General features: G+C 35.5%; 2 protein-coding genes across 3 annotated transcripts in view; one reads left to right on the top strand and one right to left on the bottom strand.

Annotated features, from left to right (window-relative positions):
* LOC109611533 (odorant receptor 4-like) overlaps positions 1-9,502 on the bottom strand; it is a 69,582-nt gene extending 60,080 nt beyond the window's left edge. The window contains exons 1-2 of one of the 2 annotated variants that reach the window (XM_026973141.1): positions 9,285-9,499; positions 8,894-9,013 (exon numbers count right to left, since the gene is read on the bottom strand). In XM_026973141.1, the coding sequence (XP_026828942.1) occupies positions 8,894-9,013; positions 9,285-9,428 (264 nt within the window). In that variant the 5' untranslated portion in view covers positions 9,429-9,499. Of the gene's footprint in view, positions 1-8,893; positions 9,014-9,284 lie in introns of both variants that reach the window. The other variant, XM_026973142.1, reaches the window with a different exon arrangement.
* A 2,464-nt stretch (positions 9,503-11,966) lies between these two features.
* On the top strand, positions 11,967-13,382 carry LOC105286906. Its single transcript, XM_011352182.3, has 3 exons — positions 11,967-12,174; positions 12,316-12,522; positions 12,628-13,382. Exons 1-3 carry the CDS (start codon positions 12,086-12,088, stop codon positions 12,965-12,967), a joined length of 636 nt encoding a protein of 211 aa, XP_011350484.2. The 5' UTR covers positions 11,967-12,085; the 3' UTR covers positions 12,968-13,382.
* Positions 13,383-21,106: the final 7,724 nt, after the last annotated feature.

Here is a 21,106-nt window from a genome sequence, read left to right as displayed (position 1 = left end):
ACAGCATTGGATTATTAAAATTTCATTGCATCTATTGGTCACCGGAATAGCAGCAAATCTATACTGCTCGGTGCAAAAAACATCCAAATGCTATTTTAACGATTGATGCAACGGGAAGTATAGTGAAACGGGCAACGAAGCAAGATCCACATGTGTTCTTATATCAATGCATGGTAGTAACCAAAGACGGTAGTATACCAGTTTTTCAGATGGTGTCTGCCGATCAAAGATCCTTTCTGATTGCGCATTTTTTGCGATTTATTCTGATCAGAGGTGCGCCTCGGCCCCCCATAGTCGTATGTGATTTTGGACGCGCTTTGGTGAATGCCGTTGCTGAAGTATTTGGTAGATGCAATAATTTAAGAGACTATTTACAAAAATGCTACGATGCTGTTGTACAAGATTCTGCCGTGATACCAGCGTTATATATAAGGCTCGACGTAAATCATTTTATTGCTATGGTGTCCCGGTGGAAATGCTTTGACCGACGAGTAAGCGTAGCACGAAAATTCTACATACGGTGTATTTCTCAAGCATATCAAATGCAAGATTTCGGGACGTTGACATACTTTATCGAATCAATGCTGGCTGTATCACTAAGTGAATCGATTGGCAATACTAGCGATGGAGTGCCAGTGTCAGCTGAAATACGTATCCAAGCCCTCAATAAGACAATCCACTCCTTTGAGGGAGATTGAGGATGACGAAGAATGTAATGAGAACAATGTCAGCGAGAGTAGTGATACAGAAAACGACGGCATTGATACCGATTGGCAGATGTGGACGAATACATTGTATCAAAATGCGGAAAATATTGGCAGAAGATCGAAAAATGGAAGCATAATTAACGCGTGTTTCAATCCTGACTTTGCTAGCTGCCTGAAAAAGCAGTTAATTCCGTATCTGCCACTTTGGACCGGCATTATGCGACGTTACTTTGAAAAAAGTTCTATAATAGCAACGTCCTCGTCAGTCGAATCATAATTTAATGATTTGAAACACCGTGCGTTTGACATTAAATTGCCAATGCGCATTGATAACTTCGTCCTTCATCATTTGGAATATCTTGATGGCAAAGTAATACTGGCCTCTAACGAACGAGATCAAGAGACACGGTAGTGTCTCGCGCCAAGTATATGCGCAGCGAGACCGACTGTGCACTGTTACGCGAAGCGACGTTTTCGCAGACACTCAGATTATTAGATCTCAATAACCGCTGAACAGATCAAGTTCAGAGTAGGCTCAATGGATAGCTTGGGGTCGAATTATGTAATAAAAGTGTTTTTATTTTTCTTCTACGTGCCCTACGAGCGGAGATATGGCGATGCAAAGTCTGAAATTGGCAAATTTCACTTAAGAAACGTCGTCATTATTATCGTCGTTTGCACAGTTCGTTCTTTTGAACTAGATGGCAGCAGCTAATATCGGTTTTCTCGCGTGCGCCAAAGATATGTGAGATAGCATGTACGACGCGGGCTGCGGTCCACTTGATGCTTCAGATGCTTCAAAGAAAAGGGATAGAAAATGTTCTGAAACACTTGAAGCTGCAACACCACGTCGACGACGACGACGACGACAACGACGTTGCACCACGTCGACAACGAAGACGACGAGGACGACGACGACAACGACGTCGTTGTACCACGTCGACGACGACGACGACGTTGCACCACGTCTATGACGATAGAGAGTGAGAGAGCGAGAGAACGGGAGGGCAAGAGAGCGAGTGAATGAGAGAGCGAGAGGGCGAGAGAGCGAGTGCTATGCGCGCGCTATTTTATTTTTCAATATTAATAATGTTTTCGAATAATAATATTCATCTATTATTTATTATATAATAAATACCACAAATCCTATTCTAAAAAAGGCGTTAAAGGTGTTATATTTATTTCATCGTGTTTCATCAATATACAAATTTGACAGAATTGACAGCTGCCGTTTTCACGTTCCTAAGAAATAATAAAGAAAATTGTCAATATAACCGCACTGACAGCCACTATGACATTCTGACATTCGCAACACGAAGTTCAAGTCACACGAAGTTCGAGCCAAGCGAGAGAACCAATCAGCATCGCGGAAAGGAGGCCTCAACTATTCGATAAAAAAGAACTTCACGAAGTTAACACGCCTCTTTTAGAATAGGAAATATGTAAGTTAATACTTTTAAAAACCTTGACTGACAGGACTATGGCTTTTATCTCCTCATATATTATAAAAAAGAATAACATACTTTACACTACAAAATGTGTGAAATCACAACAAAATTACCTTTTTAAAAAAGGTAGAAAAAAGCGCCAAGTATACGCGCCTGAAGTTCTTTCAAAAAAGGACTCTACAAAACTAATGATATGAACAAATTGCGCCAACTACAATGGGTATTTATGCAAACCAGAAAATCTATTACTTTATTATTACTCTTTGGCCGATATTCATTGTTGATTCTGATTTAAGACCATCTTAAGTACAATTATAAGATATTTGAAACCATTCACACAGTCGTATTAGCATCTTAAGACATTACTTCAGATCGTCTGGAAATAAGAATGGACTATGAATACTAGCCTTTGATATTACAAAATAAAGGACATAATAATATTAAGCAGATATTTTTATACGAATAAATATTTTAATACGTAGAAATATATTTATTAATACAAATAAGTGTTTTTTTCAAAATACTTGGCGCTGCTAAACCGAATCAAAAATTGTCTTAGTATTGAAATAATCTAAAGATTACAATAATTTCCTTAAACTCTAAATTACATAACAACTCGCTAAAATACATATATGTACAAATGTAGTTAAACTTATTCTATGCTTAATTCTAATGTCACACACATACATACATATGCACGCATTCACAAAAGAAAAAGAAAGAGAACGAGGCAATTAACATAATGATTCGGTTTAGCAGCGCCAAGTATTTTGAAAAAAACACTTACTTGTATTAATAAATATATTTCTACGTATTAAAATATTTATTCGTATAAAAATATCTGCTTAATATTATTATGTCCTTTATTTTGTAATATCAAAGGCTCGTATTCATAGTCCATTCTTATTTCCAGACGATCTGAAGTAATGTCTTAAGATGCTAATACGACTGTGTAATTGGTTTCAAATATCTTATAATTGTACTTAAGATGGTCTTAAATCAGAATCAACAATGAATATCGGCTAAAGAGTAATAATAAAGTAATAGATTTTCTGGTTTGCATAAATACCCATTATAGTTGGCGCAATTTGTTCATATTATTAGTTTTGTAGAGTTCTTTTTTGAAAGAACTTTAGGCGCGTATACTTGGCGCTTTTTTGTACTTTTTTTTAAAAAGGTAATTTTGTTGTGTTTATCAATACAAGAAAGAGGTAATAAGAATAAATCTCGAGAATCTGAATTCAATTTTGCGGCTAGCGATTTGAAAATAAAATCTAATTACGAACCACACAAAAGCGTGGAAAACGTACAAGATGATAATGGAATCGACATATCGCACGATAACAGTGAAACTTCTACAATTAACTATGAAGAGCAAAAATTGACAAAAATGGAATGTACTGAACACCATTATGAAATACGGAATTATAGTAATGAGACTTCTCCAATTGGCCATGAACAGCTAAACTCGACAGCCTGTAAAAATGTATCAAATTTTATTAACGACGAGACCGACATTGATTGCATTGAGAATAGTTTAACAAGTGATGCCTTTATAGGAGACATAGACATCCAATCGAGGATGGCTAATGACAGCAACATTTGGAATATGTGTGAGAATTGGCGTGGAAAAGCCGAAAAGGAATCAAGGAGCATCGCTGAGCCAAAAGACACCCTGAACAGAAAAAGAGCAAAACCGTCATAATTAGATACATGCCCGGAATGGGAATATATTAAAGATACGAAGCTCTCGAAACTTCCCGTATTTAAAAACGGTTTATTTTGCGAGACTGTGATTATGGGCAACTTTAGGCTCAACTTAAAGAAAACTTGTGCGTTTGATTCGCTGTTTCAAGTGATCATGAGTGCAATGGCATCAAATCGAGTCTATTACGAAATCCTTGAGAATCGAATAATCAGACGATACGATTGGCTCTAAAAATATTAACAGGCAACAAGAAACTCACGATGTCTGAGAAAGAGATATAGAGAAAGAGCGGACATACTCTCAAAAATGGGACTATTCAAAATAGTATCGTTCACAAGAACAATAAAGCGCATGGATACTGAGTGTAATGTGGCCCACTTAGCTCAATATATTTTCCAAGATATACCAAGCTACAAAACAAAAGTTCTCTGCCAATGCGGATATAACTTTGACAAGCAAAGCTTTACACTCAGTATCAATGTTGATTTAATTTTGTGTCACGGTTTTGAGTTCATGCAGCAGGCAATAGATGACGGACATGAAACAACACGGATATGTCGAAAGTGTAAAACACTCATCGAGGACGAAATAGAATATGGGCCGCATGTTATTATTGATACAACTATCGTAATTGATGACAGATACACGACCAGAAACAACGATCTTCGCCACACACTTAATTCTATTTCAAAAAGTGTCGAAATAAAGAATAGACTTTATTCATTGGCTGGTGTTGTAAGTTGGTCGGCGAGACACTATACCGGATATACGAAATCTGGAACATACTGGCACGAGTACAATGATGTGGGACCATTTCGAAAAAGTGTTAATCCGAACAAGATAATACAACCTCATCCAATTTTGTATGCGTATTCAGGTGAAAAACATTAACAAATAACAATGAAAAAGGAGCAAACAATATACATATAAGGCTATAAACTTAAATATACTTAATTACACTTAATAACATTTATTATTAATTATTATTAATTATTATACTTATTTTCAAAAAGTACTATAAAAATGAAAAAGGAATAGTACACAAAAAAGAAAAAAAATATATAAAGATAAGAAATACATCAAATACGGAAAAAATATAAAAACCAAAAATGCAAAAAAATATATATATATACATAAACTACAAAAAAATTATAAAAATACAAAACAAAAACAAAAAAAAACAAAAAGAATAGAGACAAATCTTACCACGTCCTCGTCGTGTCCCTGGGTCATGCTAAGAGTAAGAAATATTATAATCCTGTAACGAAAACATTGGTACATACAGTTATTTATAATTTCGAGTTTGTGGAAGAGCACTACGCAAAATACTACCCAAAATTAATATCTGTAATCCAGCATTTTACGAGCACGTAATTAAGATATTCACACTACTTATTTATAATTATTGAGTGACGCCAAAAAACCGAAACTCGGTGAAAAGATAAGGTCATTCATCGCAAATATCAATGATCTTGACATATATTATAAAGGTCACTTTGAGACCTTCTGCAAGTTTTAGCCATCGCAAGTTGTTTATTAAAAAGTTATTAAAAAAATATAATTTTATATAAATGTTCAGCTATGCACGTGAAGCGAGGAATTGAACTTAATATACATTATAGAGATCATTCTCTCGAGCAATCTACAGACAGCTGTAGCTGTAGCTACAGTTGCTTGCTGTTTATTAAAGAGTTATTAATAAAAAGAAATTTAATAGTCTTGCATGCGTTTTTGACTGGTTTGATAGGTTAAACATAATGGATAAGTTTGGTTAAATTATGTTGAAATGCAGCCAGCCAGCATCTCATATTGATAGGAATACATTTCAGCTTCTCGACAGACACGAAATATCATATAAAATCGGTAGAACTATCGAAATACTGACAGCATCTCACCTTGGCACTTGTACCTTCGGCACCTCGGATGGTTGAATCTATTCCCTAATTAATATAATTTCTACGCATATTCTCTAGAAATTAAAATTGATTACAGACGGACAAGTAATATCATTTAAAATCAGTAGACCTGTCGAAAATCGACCAGCATCTCACCCATATCTCCATAGATACGTCTATCTCGGATAATAACAATTTTTTATTAAATACTTATTAATGTTTGCAGTCAGAACTCCTTGGAATACGCTTAAATACGTCGAGAACTACACGAGAAATATTCTAAAGTTCACAGGACTGTCGAAAATCGACCAGCATCTCACCCATATCTCCGTAGATACGTCTATCTCGGATAATAAAAACTTTTTATTAAATACTTATTAATGTTTGCAGTCAGAACTCTTTGGAATACGCTTAAATACGTCGAGAACTACGCGAGAAATATTCTAAAGTTCACAGAACTGTCGAAAATCGATTAACAGCTCACCTCGATACTTATACGTTCAGCATTTCGGACTCTTAAATTCTTCCAATCATCAGAACTATTGACAGAATGTTTCTAGACTATAGAACTCAATGGAATCTTGCTTCCGCATGATCATATATTCGAAATAGTATGAGATGCTATGAGACGGTTTTGGAAGTTAGCATCTCATTTTTTCAAAATTCAATTTTTTAGGTAATTTAGCGGAACTATTGTTAAAACCTATCAGGAACTGTGGAACTATGCTGGATGCAAGTAAATTTGCGGTTTATTTGTGAGATGCTAATACTTGAGATGTTAGCTTCACACACGTACCATAGTGGTCGGATTGATTAAGACGCCCGCACGGTATGAGAGAAGTTCCAGGTTCGAACCCTGGCTGGGGACATTTTTCGCAGCGAATATAATTTATCAAGCAACGCGGTAGCGTCGCGACGCCAAGTACATAAAAAAGTAAATAGCCGCATGAATAAAGAATAAGGTTCCGAACAATGAGAGTCACTGTATAATATTCGAGTGTTACCAAATTCATTGCATAAACGTCGGGCGCTACCAAGTAGCTTATCTGGAATTCATGCCATTTGACAGGTCATATCAACTTGTGATTAAAATATCTCAGGAATTAAAGCCGTAATCAAAAATCTAACGGCACTTGTATAATAAAATGTGAATGCGTGCTTTCGATTGCGACCAATTCGAATAAGATTGGTGCAGTCAATCCTGAGATATTATAATAGTAAGTTAGAATCGTGACGTTTCGTTTTTCGTTTCCATATTCTGGTTCAGACTCACGTACATATGTTCGCACATACACATGCAAAGCGATTTTGTCCCTCAAGCTGCTGTTCACACATGCATGATTTAATTTATTATGAATTAAAAATGAATTTAATACATGGATAATGTTTTATTTTAAGATAATTTTAAGATAAAGATATAAATCGCAAAAACTATAAAAAATTTAAATTTACTTGTTTATTAAAAATGATTTTAATACATGGGAATTGTTTTATTTTACGATAAAGATATAAATCGCAAAAACTATAAAAAATGTGATACATAGGAAATGTTTTATTTCATAATAAAGACATAAATTGCAAGTAATTGCAAGCAACATCATCGTCGTCGACTCAATTACTACGCAACGATGCTACGACGACCACGTCGACGACGACGAAGACGTTGCACCACATCGACGACGACGACAACAACAACGATGACGTTGCACCACGTCGATGTTGACGACGACGACGACGACAAAGATGATGTTGCACCACGTCGATGTTAACGACGACGACGACGACGACGATGACGTTGCACCACGTCGATGTTGACGACGTTGTACCACGTCAACGACGACGACGACGTTGCACCACATCGACGTGCTGCAACGTCATACGGCAACGTCGTCGTGATCGTGGTCGTCGTTGTTGTCGTCGTCGTTGACGTGATGCAACGTCGTCGTCGACGTTGTCATCGTCATCGACGTGGTGCAACGTCGTCGTTGTCGTTGACGTGGTGCAACGTCGTCGTCGTCGTCGTCATCGATGTGCAACGAAAAAAAAGTACAAAATCGCTTTGAATGTGTATGTGCGAACATATGTACGTGAGTCTGAACCTGATTTCGGAAAAGGAGAAGAACGAAACGTCACAATTCTAACATTCAATTACAATATTTCAGAATTGACTGAACCATTTTTATTTGGAGTGGTCGCAACCGAAAGCTTGGACCAATATTATCTTATAAAAGTGCCGTTAGAGTTTTGATTACGGCTTTAGTTCCTGAAATATTTTAATCACAAGTTTATGTGACATGTCAAATGATATGAATTTCAGATAAGCTATACGTTAGCGCTTGACGTCTATGCACTGAACTTGGTAACGCTCGATGTTTATGCAGTGACTCTCATTGTTCGGTACCTTATTTTTGATTTTTATGTACTTTTCTATAAAAACATTAAAAATTAATGAAATATAAAAAATTTTTACAAAAAGTAATGAGATCCCTCTAAAAAATCTTACAAAGGTAAAAGAATACGCTAAGTACATAAAAAAGCAAAAAATATGATGAAATCCATAGTTAACTAGCCAAGTACCTAGAAGCAATTCAGTTTGAGGATTTGTAATTTGAAATAATACTTGGCGTGCCCGGGTCGCATTAAAACGTACGTCCTACCTATACTTTGTGTAAACTGTATGTGTAAATTATTTGTATTGAGTGAGTAATGAAAAGGGATATTTATAATCACTCCGCTAATGTACAAAACTGTAAACGTATTTGTTTTAATATTACCAAATACAAAGATTTACGAGTCATTAGTGAAAATACTCAAGGTAGTACAAATTTAGAAGAATGCATGTCCAATGCGACCCGGGCACGCCAAGTATTATTTCAAATTACAAATCCTCAAACTGAATTGCTTCTAGGTACTTGGCTAGTTAACTATGGATTTCGTCATATTTTTTTGCTTTTTTATGTACTTGGCGTATTGTTTTACCTTTGTAAGGTTTTTTAGAGGGATTCTAATATCTGAGATCAGCGGTCCATTCTATATGTCGATGGAAACAATAAATACACATGCATACCTACTTCCCTTACTTTTCTTTTTAGTATACAGGTATTTTAGTATATATAAAGGAACGGTTCAACTTACAATACCGATGTTAATCCAAAATGTATTATATTTAATCAGAAATAGAAGTACAAATAATACGAAGGAGAGAGTTCTCATAATTAGATTAGGATTGCATTTTGAAGTTAGGAATGGTGTAAGCTAGAATTAATAAATTTATTAAAAAAATAATCAGCTGCCTTTAAGCACATCATAATATATAACAAAGAATTTATAATTATTAATAATTATAATGTAGCAATGTTTTATTGTATATTGTTAATATTGAAATATGATCACTTTGAAATAACATAAAAACAACATTACAAAATGACGCAAATGATATAAAACATATCATTACACAAGTATGCATATAAAATATTATAATAAAGAATGATAAATACACGAACATCTGAAATATAAAAATACGTACCTGAAATATAATAAAACTAACTAGAATACTGTAACAGATGAATACGTGAAATTCAACAAATTTTGATCGCTGGTATGGCCATAAGCCAACGGCCAGCATAAGAATACGATTTATGTTGAAATGCTGGGTCTCGATACATATCATTATTTTACGAATGGTCAGTTGCGTTTGAATATAAAAAAGTCATTGAGGGATGGTATATCCTCTCCTTTCAAAGGTCCGATATTTCAGAATTTCTTTTCTAGGGTATATTTTAAATCGCATAATTTAATACTTTACATAATGTACAACTACAAAATACTGTGCAATTGAAACAATTTTCTTGCAATTTATTCTGGAAATAATCGACTTAATACTTGAAGAAATTGAATTGATATTTGTCTCATAGAAATATAAATTAACTCTTCAGCAAGACGGACATAACTTTCTTCTTCAGAATATAAATTTACATTGCATTCTAGCGCTTGTACTCGTATGTGACGCTTGCTCTTCTGAAAAAGTTAGTCAATCTATTGATCGGCGGCGATATAAGTAAGTATTACTATCAAGAGACACGGTAGTGTCTCGCGCCAAGTGTACGCGCAGCGAGACCGATATGTTAATTGCCTTATTCTTTCTTTTTCTCTTGTAGATGCATGCGTGCATGTGTGTGTGTGTGTGTGTGTGCGCGCGCGCGCACGTGTGCATGACATTAGAATTAAGTATAGTATAATCTTACCTATATTTCTAACATATATTTTATGTGTTTCACCGAATTTTGTTATGTAATTCAGATTGTAAGGAAATTATTATAATCGTTAGATTATAAGGATTTAACTAATATGGCAATTAATATTGATTCGGTTTAGCAGCGCTAAACATTTTGAAAAAATATTTATTTGTATTAAAATAATTCTTCCGCATTCATAGTTGATACTATATACGTGTATATGCATGTGTCTGTATGTAGTATAGATAATTTGTAGAGTTCTTTTTTGAACGCAAAACGTCCTTTTTTCTTCGGGCGCGTATACTTGGCGCTTTTTTGTACCTTTTTTAAAAAAGGTAATTTTGTTGTGATAATATATGTACCAGAAAAGTACAAAATAGGAATGCAGTTATAATTCAATATTTGTACATTGGTTATAAAGACTTAAGGACTTTTTCTCTCGGATTACAAGTTGAAACACACTTTTTTTATGTAATCACACTATACGTTCATTTCTTTTATCTCTTGTAATATGAAATTGTAATGCAGAGTAAAAATTATTTTAGTTTATATATATTGAATCAGTCAAAAAGTTTTATTAAATTTTTGCGTCAAATGTTTCTTTATTGCATTCAGTAGAAACAGATTATAATTTATTATTTCAATACATATTTATAATGTTATTATCACTACATAGTTGTATATGTGTATAGATTACAATAACTTTTATAATAACTATATAAATATAATAATATTTTTTCCAATATTTTATATCTTTTTCACTGTAAGCTGTGTTTATCTTCATCATATTTTTATTATTTTAATCATAATATTGTAATTATCTACTTAAATCCTTTTACATCCACTCCTCTTACATGCATTAGAAAAAAGATATAATTTGTGATAAAGCGTCACAAATTTTCTATTCATTTTGCTTAGAGATCCTGAACCACAGATCGGCCAATGTTCCGCCATGGGATAAGATCAAATAGGGAGTGTCCCGTTTGGCCACGTTGATATTGACCACAGTCCCGATTGACCACGTTGAAATTGACCACGTTCCGATTGACCACATTGCGATTGACCACGGTCCCGATTGATCACGATCCCGATTGACCACGGTCCCGATGGACCACGTTGATATTGGCCACGGTCCCGATTGACCACACATTGGAAATCAGAAATCAGAACGGGCGTATCCCGTTTGCACACGGAACGATTGCACACGTAATATTGCACACTACCGATATACCGATACCGATGACTTGACAGTGTTTGCGTGGGGCGGGTAATGCAAGTGGAAGGGCTTCACCTTCGGCGAAGCACCTTCCACCTGCACCCCCGCCGAAAACAAATATAAACAAACTTCGGGGGGCCTACCCCGCCCGCGGTGGACCTCGATTGGCGTGGAATGTTCAAGGCACGGACCTCGTTGAACCTATGCGGAATCATTTACTGATCATTAAAACTTTTTCGTTCATAAAGTTTGATTAAACAATCGTGTAGTGTCTAATAGTGCGGTTTCCAATCGTGCAATGTACGTGTGCAATCGTGCGGTGTACAATCGTGCTGTGTGCAATAAAACAGTGTGCAATACAACGTGTGCAATATTACGTGAGCAATCATGCGGTGTGCAATTGTTCCATGTACAAATAGAGGCAACCCCATAAAACACATGCATGTTTCTGATTTCCAATGTGTGGTCAATCGGGACCGTGACCAATATCAACGTGATCAATCGGGACCGTGATCAATCGGGACCGTGATCAATCGGGACCGTGGCCATTATCAACGTGTCAATGGGGACCGTGGCCATTATCAACGAGGTCAATCGGGACTGTGGTCATTCGGGATTGTGGTCAATTGCAACGTGGTCAATCGGAACGTGGCTTTGACTATATAAGTATGGATTGCTAGCAGTCTCATTTGTCCTACGTTTTCGTGTATCCAACATCTGTCGCGCTACAAGGTACTAAACGGGAGAGCGGCGAACTAAAATGCAACGCCATGCTTGTTTCGTATGCATCAAGCCTGTCGGTAACTGACGGTGTTGCGTAATTGTAATTCCCGAGTTTTATTGTAAATCGCAGTCTGTCGACTAATTCTTAATAAAATGGTGGTGTATTGTTACGTCGAGGTATGTACTTCAACCCTGTATAAAAAAAAGTCTCAGGAGAATCAAGAACCAGTGTCATTTCATAAGTAAGTTAAAACCTAACCTACGCTTCAGTTACAAAGGATTTCTCATTGTGATATTTCAATGTATTTATATGAAATCTTAATACCTATTGAAGCATTTCAAATCCATTTAATTCTATTAATTTGTATTCGTTAATTATGCAGATTTCCAAGTGATCCAAATCTCCGTGCTCAGTGGATTAAGGCTCTCGTAGAAGGTAATCACCAACTAAATGCTGATACATTACCACAAAATCCTAAGATCTGCAATCTGCATTTCAGAATGCAGGAAGTTGAAAAGACGGGATTCATGCACTTGCGTTTGAAACCAAAATCAGTGCCATCAATATTTCCAAATGCAAGGAGAGAGAGGTAATAACAACCCAGTAAACACAAAGTAACAGCAACATAACTGTTAAGGCAGAAGCACATACTTTTCCATAAGACATTACATAAGGTTTTATTATGTATTTACAGTACTGCAATTTGTCAGCTAGTTGAAGATCCAAATCTCAAAGCCTCTCAGTGCAACAATGCATTGCTTACTGAACCGGTTGAGATTGTACAATCTGTACTTCCGATTCCTGGTAAATTAGTGAATTATAAGGAATTTGATCAGCATGGAGTAACAGATGATCAACAGGAAACTGAAATTACAATAGAACAAATGTTCGCGACTCCACAGAAGAGGTTACGATACACTGAAGATGAACCTATATCCACGACTCCAAAGAAGACGGTGCGATACCCTGGAGATGTACTGAGTGACAAGATTCCCGATATGTCCCCGCACACAATGACTAACAAGGAAGGTTAGCCAACCCGGAAATTCAGAAAACTCTGAAACTTTGTGTGCATATAGAGTAGTTTATCCGTAACATAACATTATTTTTTTTCATGCTGAATTACAATTCAAGGGGATGAAATCACCCCTTGAAGAAAAATATAGGTATTTCTATTTTGCGAAATAACTGCCAAACGGTGGAAAGATATAAAAAAAAGTTTATACAAAAGTTGCATCTCTTTTATATGTCTACAAAGCTGTGTACGGATAAGTATCGAAAAACTAATGCTTTTCTATTTACCCCCTCCACCACCCCTTAAAATTGAATTTTTTTACTTCGTAAATTTACGTCAAAGTACTTCTCCCTGACCTCTTTTCATACGTCGTAATCAATTTATGTCTGTTATATTTAAAAAAATAAAATAAAATAAAAACCTTAAAAGAAAAACTCCGATTCTCAATTCCGCGCGTTTTAGCAGTTTAATTATTAAAATGATTTTGAAAAGTAATATTTAAATTTCTCGTACCGTTGATTTTATAATAGCCTCTTGGTTAATGCGGAAAACAGAAATAAAATGTTTGTTAAAATAATATTCACAACTGTTTATTAAAGCAACTGTATATATGATATAAAAATATAAATCACACGGGATAAGTCGATAAGGCGATAAATGGAGTTTTGCACTATCACGATCCATTGGAACGTCTTTCCTCGCATTTTTATTAGATTATTTTGTAAACCGCACGATAAATAAGATGTTGCATAAACAAGATATTGCACTTTGACATTAAATGACGCAGATTCATATTGATGCACCGATAACCTTGTCGAACTTTCCGATTTACACAAAAAATGCGGATTGATTCTACAGATTACATATTACATATTGTGTGATTGATCCTTGACTTATTGTTAATATATATTAGTAAGATATTCTGTAACGATATAATGATGTCACAATATTTAAATCATAATTTATATCAATTTCAATCATTGTTCGCTTATTTCAACAAGGTAGTTTGTACCTATTTTCAACGAATGTATTAAATGATTTTATTAATCCTCATATATATAACATTTGCATTCGTACATTCGTTTTTTGTACATTCTTGATGGTTTACTTATACATTGAAAATGTTATTAATCGAGTACAACAATACAAGTAGTAGTAGTGACAAATACAGTAAAATTTGCTAATTGATACAGTAATGATATTCTTCGTAAAAATGTTTAAAACAGAAATATTAGTACACGCTCTATTGTTTAATTATACATTACAATAGTTATATTAGTGCAAAATGACAGATATACTAAAAATTACGGATTGTAATTGGTACAGTAATGATATTCTTCATAAAAGTGTTTAAAACAGAGATAGTCGCCACACCATGCACAGCGTATAAAAGCGGCCATCCCACAAATACTACATTTGGGTATATTCTTTTCATTTTTGAAGTAACAGAAATCTACAGGATTTTGAAATTCGGCAGAATGCGTTTCTACATATTCGCTTTTATACCAAGCATATTGAAACAGCTTTTTAAATCTAGGTGAAGAAAACTGATTATGGGTTAGTGATTGCAATTTAATTATTTCATTACGGGAGTGTAGATTAACATCTCTCTTCAAGAATTACATTATCCGAAAATGTTCGTACAAAATTTTTCCAAACCCGGGATCCGAACACATCTAAAGGTTGAATCATTCCTGTTGTCTTTTTTGGAATGGTTAAAAATTGTACCTCTTTGTCTTGTGGAATGTCAACTGCTCTAGTTGTCTTGGGCAGTGTCCGTCCATGAATGAGTAACATGCTTTTACGGCCAGTATTCGGTAGATACACTTCGCTGAACCAAGTTTTGAAATGTTCAGACGTGAGTTTTCCTGATTTTGAAGCTTGGATGTAAATGTTAACTGGACGGAAAAGAGTTTCTTCCACCCTCGGGCCAAATGTTCCCGTAGACTCCTTCAAAACTATATATAGTGGTGAAAGAAGACGTCCACTTGCTGAAATAATAGGCATTATAGTATAACTGTGTGTTGTAGAAGATACTGATTGAATCATTGTTTCAGCTGTTTTTACTCCTGATTTCGTCAATGTTCACCTAGAATGTATTTCAAGCTTGAAACCACTCTCGTCTGCATTATAAATTTCTTCAACTCCAAAAACTGGAATGTTTGACTTTACGTTTGAAACAGACGATTTTGCGATATCTTGAAAGTTGCCAATATCTTGAAGCGTAAATTGCGTCCTGAATGTTGTTATCTTGCGAGAAACAATTCTGTGCACATTCTTGAATTTTCAAATCCACCATTTACTTGCTTTGAATTCAGGTAGGTCCACTTGCTCCTTTGCCTCCAAAGCCCATAATCTTAAATTCATGTCATGAACAATAGATTTTCTATCACATGCTTCTTTAAACTTTTGCAGTACAATTCCGTAATAAATGTAAATTTATCTGTATTTGTTCCACCTTTTTCTACACTTGCTTCCCATCAGTATAGCTGCTGTAAGGATTTAACCTTATGAAAACTATTCTGTACGCTAGTTAATGTCCGACGTGCCTTCTTTCCGCTTTTCCAAAACTCTACGGCCTTTCTCTTATAACTCAAGTCGACCTTCCCATCTTCATCATTGACGATACATTCTTCATATTCAAAACTGTCTTCTTCTTCTTTTTCTGCAGGCGTAATGTATTTTACAACTTGTGCTCCATGGGGTTCTGATGGATCAGCAAAATCAAGCACGTAATCATGTTCAAATGATGAACGTACGTCTTGCAAATTTTGTAGAATATCACGAATTTCATTATGCACTTCAATTTCAAAAGGCGTTATAGGTGTCTGTGTTATACTCGCAATTTGAAACGTAGTCGCTAACATGTTTATTATGTTCGCAACATTAACCGGCGTCATTTTCTATCAGGCAAACTTTTCAACAGAATGCTGATTCCTGTCGTAAATGAGACTGGAAAGTAATACTTCCTCGGACATATTTATATGAATCGAAAACCGCGATTACATAAACTTATTCACCGAAAAAATGTTGGAAAAAAGATTATAAGTTGCACCATTTTCCTCATTTGCGATAGTAGTCCAATCTATGCACCAACTTATCTAATTTTTCGTGTGGTTTGCAAAACGGATAGACACATCTGTATTACGTAAATCGGAAAGTTCGACAAGGTTATCGGTACATCAATATGAATCTGCGTCATTTAATGTCAAAGTGCAATATCTTGTTCATGCAACATCTTATTTATCGTGCGGTTTACAAAATAATCTAATAAAAATGCGAGGAAAGACGTTCCAATGGATCGTGATAGTGCAAAACTCCATTTATCGCCTTATCGACTTATCCCGTGTGATTTATATTTTTATATCATATATACAGTTGCTTTAATAAACAGTTGTGAATATTATTTTAACAAACATTTTATTTCTGTTTTCCGCATTAACCAAGAGGCTATTATAAAATCAACGGTACGAGAAATTTAAATATTACTTTTCAAAATCATTTTAATAATTAAACTGCTAAAACGCGCGGAATTGAGAATCGGAGTTTTTCTTTTAAGGTTTTTATTTTATTTTATTTTTTTAAATATAACAGACATAAATTGATTACGACGTATGAAAAGAGGTCAGGGAGAAGTACTTTGACGCAAATTTACGAAGTAAAAAAATTCAATTTTAAGGGGTGGTGGAGGGGGTAAATAGAAAAGCATTAGTTTTTCGATACTTATCCGTACACAGCTTTGTAGACATATAAAAGAGATGCAACTTTTGTATAAACTTTTTTTTATATCTTTCCACCGTTTGGCAGTTATTTCGCAAAATAGAAATACCTATATTTTTCTTCAAGGGGTGATTTCATCCCCTTGAATTGTAATTCAGCATGAAAAAAAATAATGTTATGTTACGGATAAACTACTCTATATGCACACAAAGTTTCAGAGTTTTCTGAATTTCCGGGTTGGCTAACCTTCCTTGTAAGTCTATTCGCATATTGAAAAGTGCATATGAAAAAAAGATGAAAATAATTAAACGGTTATGTACTCAAGTACATCGTCAAAAGAAACAAATTAAAAATATGTCTGCTCTACTTGCAGAGTTGCAGCAGAAATGTCTTTTATTTTCGGACTCTTGCGATGTCTTACAGGTACTGGAAAAACTTTATAAATATGTAGAATCGTAACTGTACCAAAAAATGCGCCCTTCATTTCTTGTCGGAATGGTAAATCCACATATTTTTAATGGATAATCGATATAACATTTGATGCTATATCGTATTTGAATCACTGTAAATAATTTATTGGAAAAGTATCCAAACATTCGCAATTTTTCTAATAGAATTAATCTTTATATTATTCTAATTATTATTACATGCAATCTTTTAACTTAAATAAAAATAACAAATACTATATATAGTAAGTGAATTATACAGGGTGTTTCTAAAAGGTCTGGTCAAACTTTAACCACAGATGCTACGTATCAAAACAAAGCAAAATGTCCATATAAACATGGGTCCGGAAATGCTCCCCTTCTGAGATAACACAAGATAAAGTCACTTTATAGGCTTCTTTGGCTCAATTACTGTAGTAATGTTTTTTTTGTTTCGTCGCGGAGAAAACCTGCGCCAGGTTCGATCCCAGCCTTGGAGGAGCGGGGGATATGGGGATTGTTACCACTCTAAAAATCCCGTCGTCGCCTGCCTCGAGCGAGTGGCGGAGGGACACCGGAATCTCTCACGAAAACGCCGTGAAGTCCGTCCTCGCCTACGGGGAGTGACGCTCAGTTGCGCACAGAATACATCGGACACAACAGGTTTAGTGAATCGGACACGGACCCAATCGGACACAATAAGAAACGGACACAGTGATAATCGTACACAACGCTAATCGGACACAGTGGCAATCGGACACATTGTCAATCGGACACAGTGCCAATTGCACACAGTAGGAAACGGACACATAGTGGTTGTAATCGGACATAATAGGAAATGGACACACGGTGGTTGCAATCGGACACACGATGGTTGCAATCGGACACACGATGGTTGCAAACGGACACAGTAGGAAACGGACACATGTTCCGTGACAGTTTTCCTAACCTGGAAATGTTACTTGTAAGGACTTTTCTATTTCTATTTCTTTATATGGAGTAGCGATGCTACCATACTTACTTTGCGCATACGTGCGATATTTAATAAATTTAGAAAGCATATGCTGAGAGTATATGAAGCGAGGTTCCATGCAAAGCAAAATTCTACATTGTAACTTCCACGCAGTACTTTTGGTCACCCAAAAGTTTTTTGTTTTTTTTTATGTGGAAGAGTACTAGGTGACGGGCGAAGCCCTTCTCCTCGTGCTCTTCCACCCAAGCATATACTTTCCTAGTATAAAAAATTAATAATATTAAAGAAAGTTTATACTGGGAAAGTATCCACACTGTATCCACGCATGTACTTTGCAAGACAAAGCAATGTTTACTCTACATCTAATTTTGACTCTTCCTTATTGGAATGAAACTGTCACGGAACATGTGTCCGATTGCAACCCCCTTGTGTCCATTTCCTACTGTGTCCGATTACAACCACTGTGTCCGTTTCCTACTGTGTGCAATTGGCAACCACTGTGTCCGATTGCTACTGTGTCCGATTAGCGTTGTGTACGATTATCACTGTGTCCGTTTCTTATTGTGTCCGATTGGGTCCGTGTCCGATTCACTAAACCTGTTGTGTCCGATGTATTCTGTGCGCAACTGGGCGTCACTCCCCGTAGGCGAGGACGGACTTCACGGCGTTTTCGTGAGAGATTCCGGTGTCCCTCCGCCACTCGCTCGAGGCAGGCGACGACGGGATTTTTAGAGTGGTAACAATCCCCATATCCCCCGCTCCTCCAAGGCTGGGATCGAACCTGGCGCAGGTTTTCTCCGCGACGAAACAAAAAAAACATTACTACAGTAATTGAGCCAAAGAAGCCTATAAAGTGACTTTATCTTGTGTTATCTCAGAAGGGGAGCATTTCCGGACCCATGTTTATATGGACATTTTGCTTTGTTTTGATACGTAGCATCTGTGGTTAAAGTTTGACCAGACCTTTTAGAAACACCCTGTATATAGATTTTTATTGCGATCAAGTTATTATTACTTAATAGTATTTTTATACGTATTTGCTTGCAATTATGTAATGTGTATATATAATTGTTGATGAGGAATGTACTGAAGAATTAAAGGACATATACACGTAAAAATTTTAGTCGTAATTGTAAGGCCGCAAATAAATCGTTCTATCACAGTCAAACCTTCTTATTATGTTATCAGAATACTTAATTGTGATTGGTCGATTTGCTTACAGCCTTGTGACTAAAACTTTTATACATTCAATGGCCTTAAAATATTAAAATAAATACAATAAAGAAATACATATTTCTTTTACCGATGAATATGTTGTTATGATTACAGTCTATGACCGACGATAGTATAATAAAGCATATTGAAAGTGGAAAGGTGAAGAGGAAGTATTCAACGCAGTTACGATCGTTTGCGCTGACATTGAATTTTTATAGCCCGAAAGCGTATAATTATGTTCGAAAAGTTTTTAAAAACTGGCTACCAGCTCCATCAACAATACGCTCTTGGTACAGTAACACCAATGGTGCTCCAGGATTTTCTCAAGATGCAATTGACATTTTGAAGAAAAAATGTGAAGCAGAACCCGACAAAGAATTGTTTGCGTGCTTAAGTATGGATGAGATGGCTTTACGAACTTAAGTGGAGTGGAACCACTCGCAGAAGCGTTTTATTGGATATGTTGATTATGAAAGTGTTATCGAGGATCCAGAAAATTTGCTACTGGCAAAAGAGGCATTAGTCTACTTGCTAACTGGAATCAATCAGCGGTGGAAGATCCCAGTTGCGTATTTTTTTTGTGGCTACGCTTACGGCAGAAGAGCGTGCTGAAATATCTAAAAAGTTTTGGAATTTGTATCTACGTCCAAAGTACGTGTTGTGGCTTTAACTTTTGATGGACTTCCAGCGAACATTGCTATGTGCTTGTCGCTTAATGCGAATGTATACAAAGGTAAACCATATTTTAAACATCCCATTGATGATTACGACATTTACATTTTCTTTGATGCAGCGCACATGTTAAAATTAATTCGCAATGCTCTAGCATCTAAAAGAATTCTTTTCGACAGAGATGGAAGTCCCATCAAATGAGAATTTTTTGAAAAACTTCTGCACATTCAGGAATATAATTTCTGTCATTTAGCAAATAAGTTGAATCGAAAACATGTGCAATGGTTCAAAAATAAAATGAATGTGAAATTGGCCGCACAAACGTTGAGCAACAGTTGTGCTCACGCACTTGAACAGCTTTTAGAAGATGGAGTTCATGAATTTGCAGAATGTGCTCCAACAGCTAAATTTTGTAGGATGGTTAATAATACATTCGATTGCCTTAATTTCAAAAGCATTGTTGCGAACGCCTACAAAAAACCATTATCTCGAGATACCGCTGAGAATGTACTTAACCTCTTTACAGACTCAATTGATTACTTTTCGTCAATTACAATAGAAATGTCAGGAAAACCAATAATCGAAATGAAATTGAAAACAGGATTTCTTGGCTTTATTATTGACATGACCAATTTAAAGAATCTGTATCGTGACTATGTTGAGACTGGTTATTTGCGTTACATTTTATCCTAAAAATTGTCACAGGATCACTTAGAAATCCTATTTTTATGCTTCAGGGCTATGGGAGGTTTTAAGAACAATCTCAACTGCGTTCAATTTTCTGCATCTTATAAGAGATTGTTACATCATAATGAGGTATCATCGTCGGCTATGACAAATTGCATAGCTCTCGATGATACATCCATTTTGACTGTTTCATCTAAAAAAAATTATCAAACCCACTAGAAAACAATGAAACATTTGAAATTGATGTACGCTACGATATAGATGGCATGCCCTTACATGTGATAAATTGTGTATCTGTACATACAGCCGAGTATATTGCAGGCTTCGTTGAAAAACGAATTTTAAAACTGATACAATGTAATACTTGTTGTGATTTATTAAATGAATGTAAGCAAGTATTATCTTCATTCATACAAAGAAAAAGCTTCGGCTTTTTGCAATATCCGAGAATTGATACTCTAATAGT

This window comes from Ooceraea biroi, chromosome 10 (genome assembly GCF_003672135.1).
Source record: "Ooceraea biroi isolate clonal line C1 chromosome 10, Obir_v5.4, whole genome shotgun sequence".
NCBI lineage: Eukaryota > Metazoa > Arthropoda > Insecta > Hymenoptera > Formicidae > Ooceraea > Ooceraea biroi.
The sequence above is the reverse complement of the archived record's forward strand: the minus strand, read 5'-3'. Positions and strand labels throughout refer to the sequence as shown.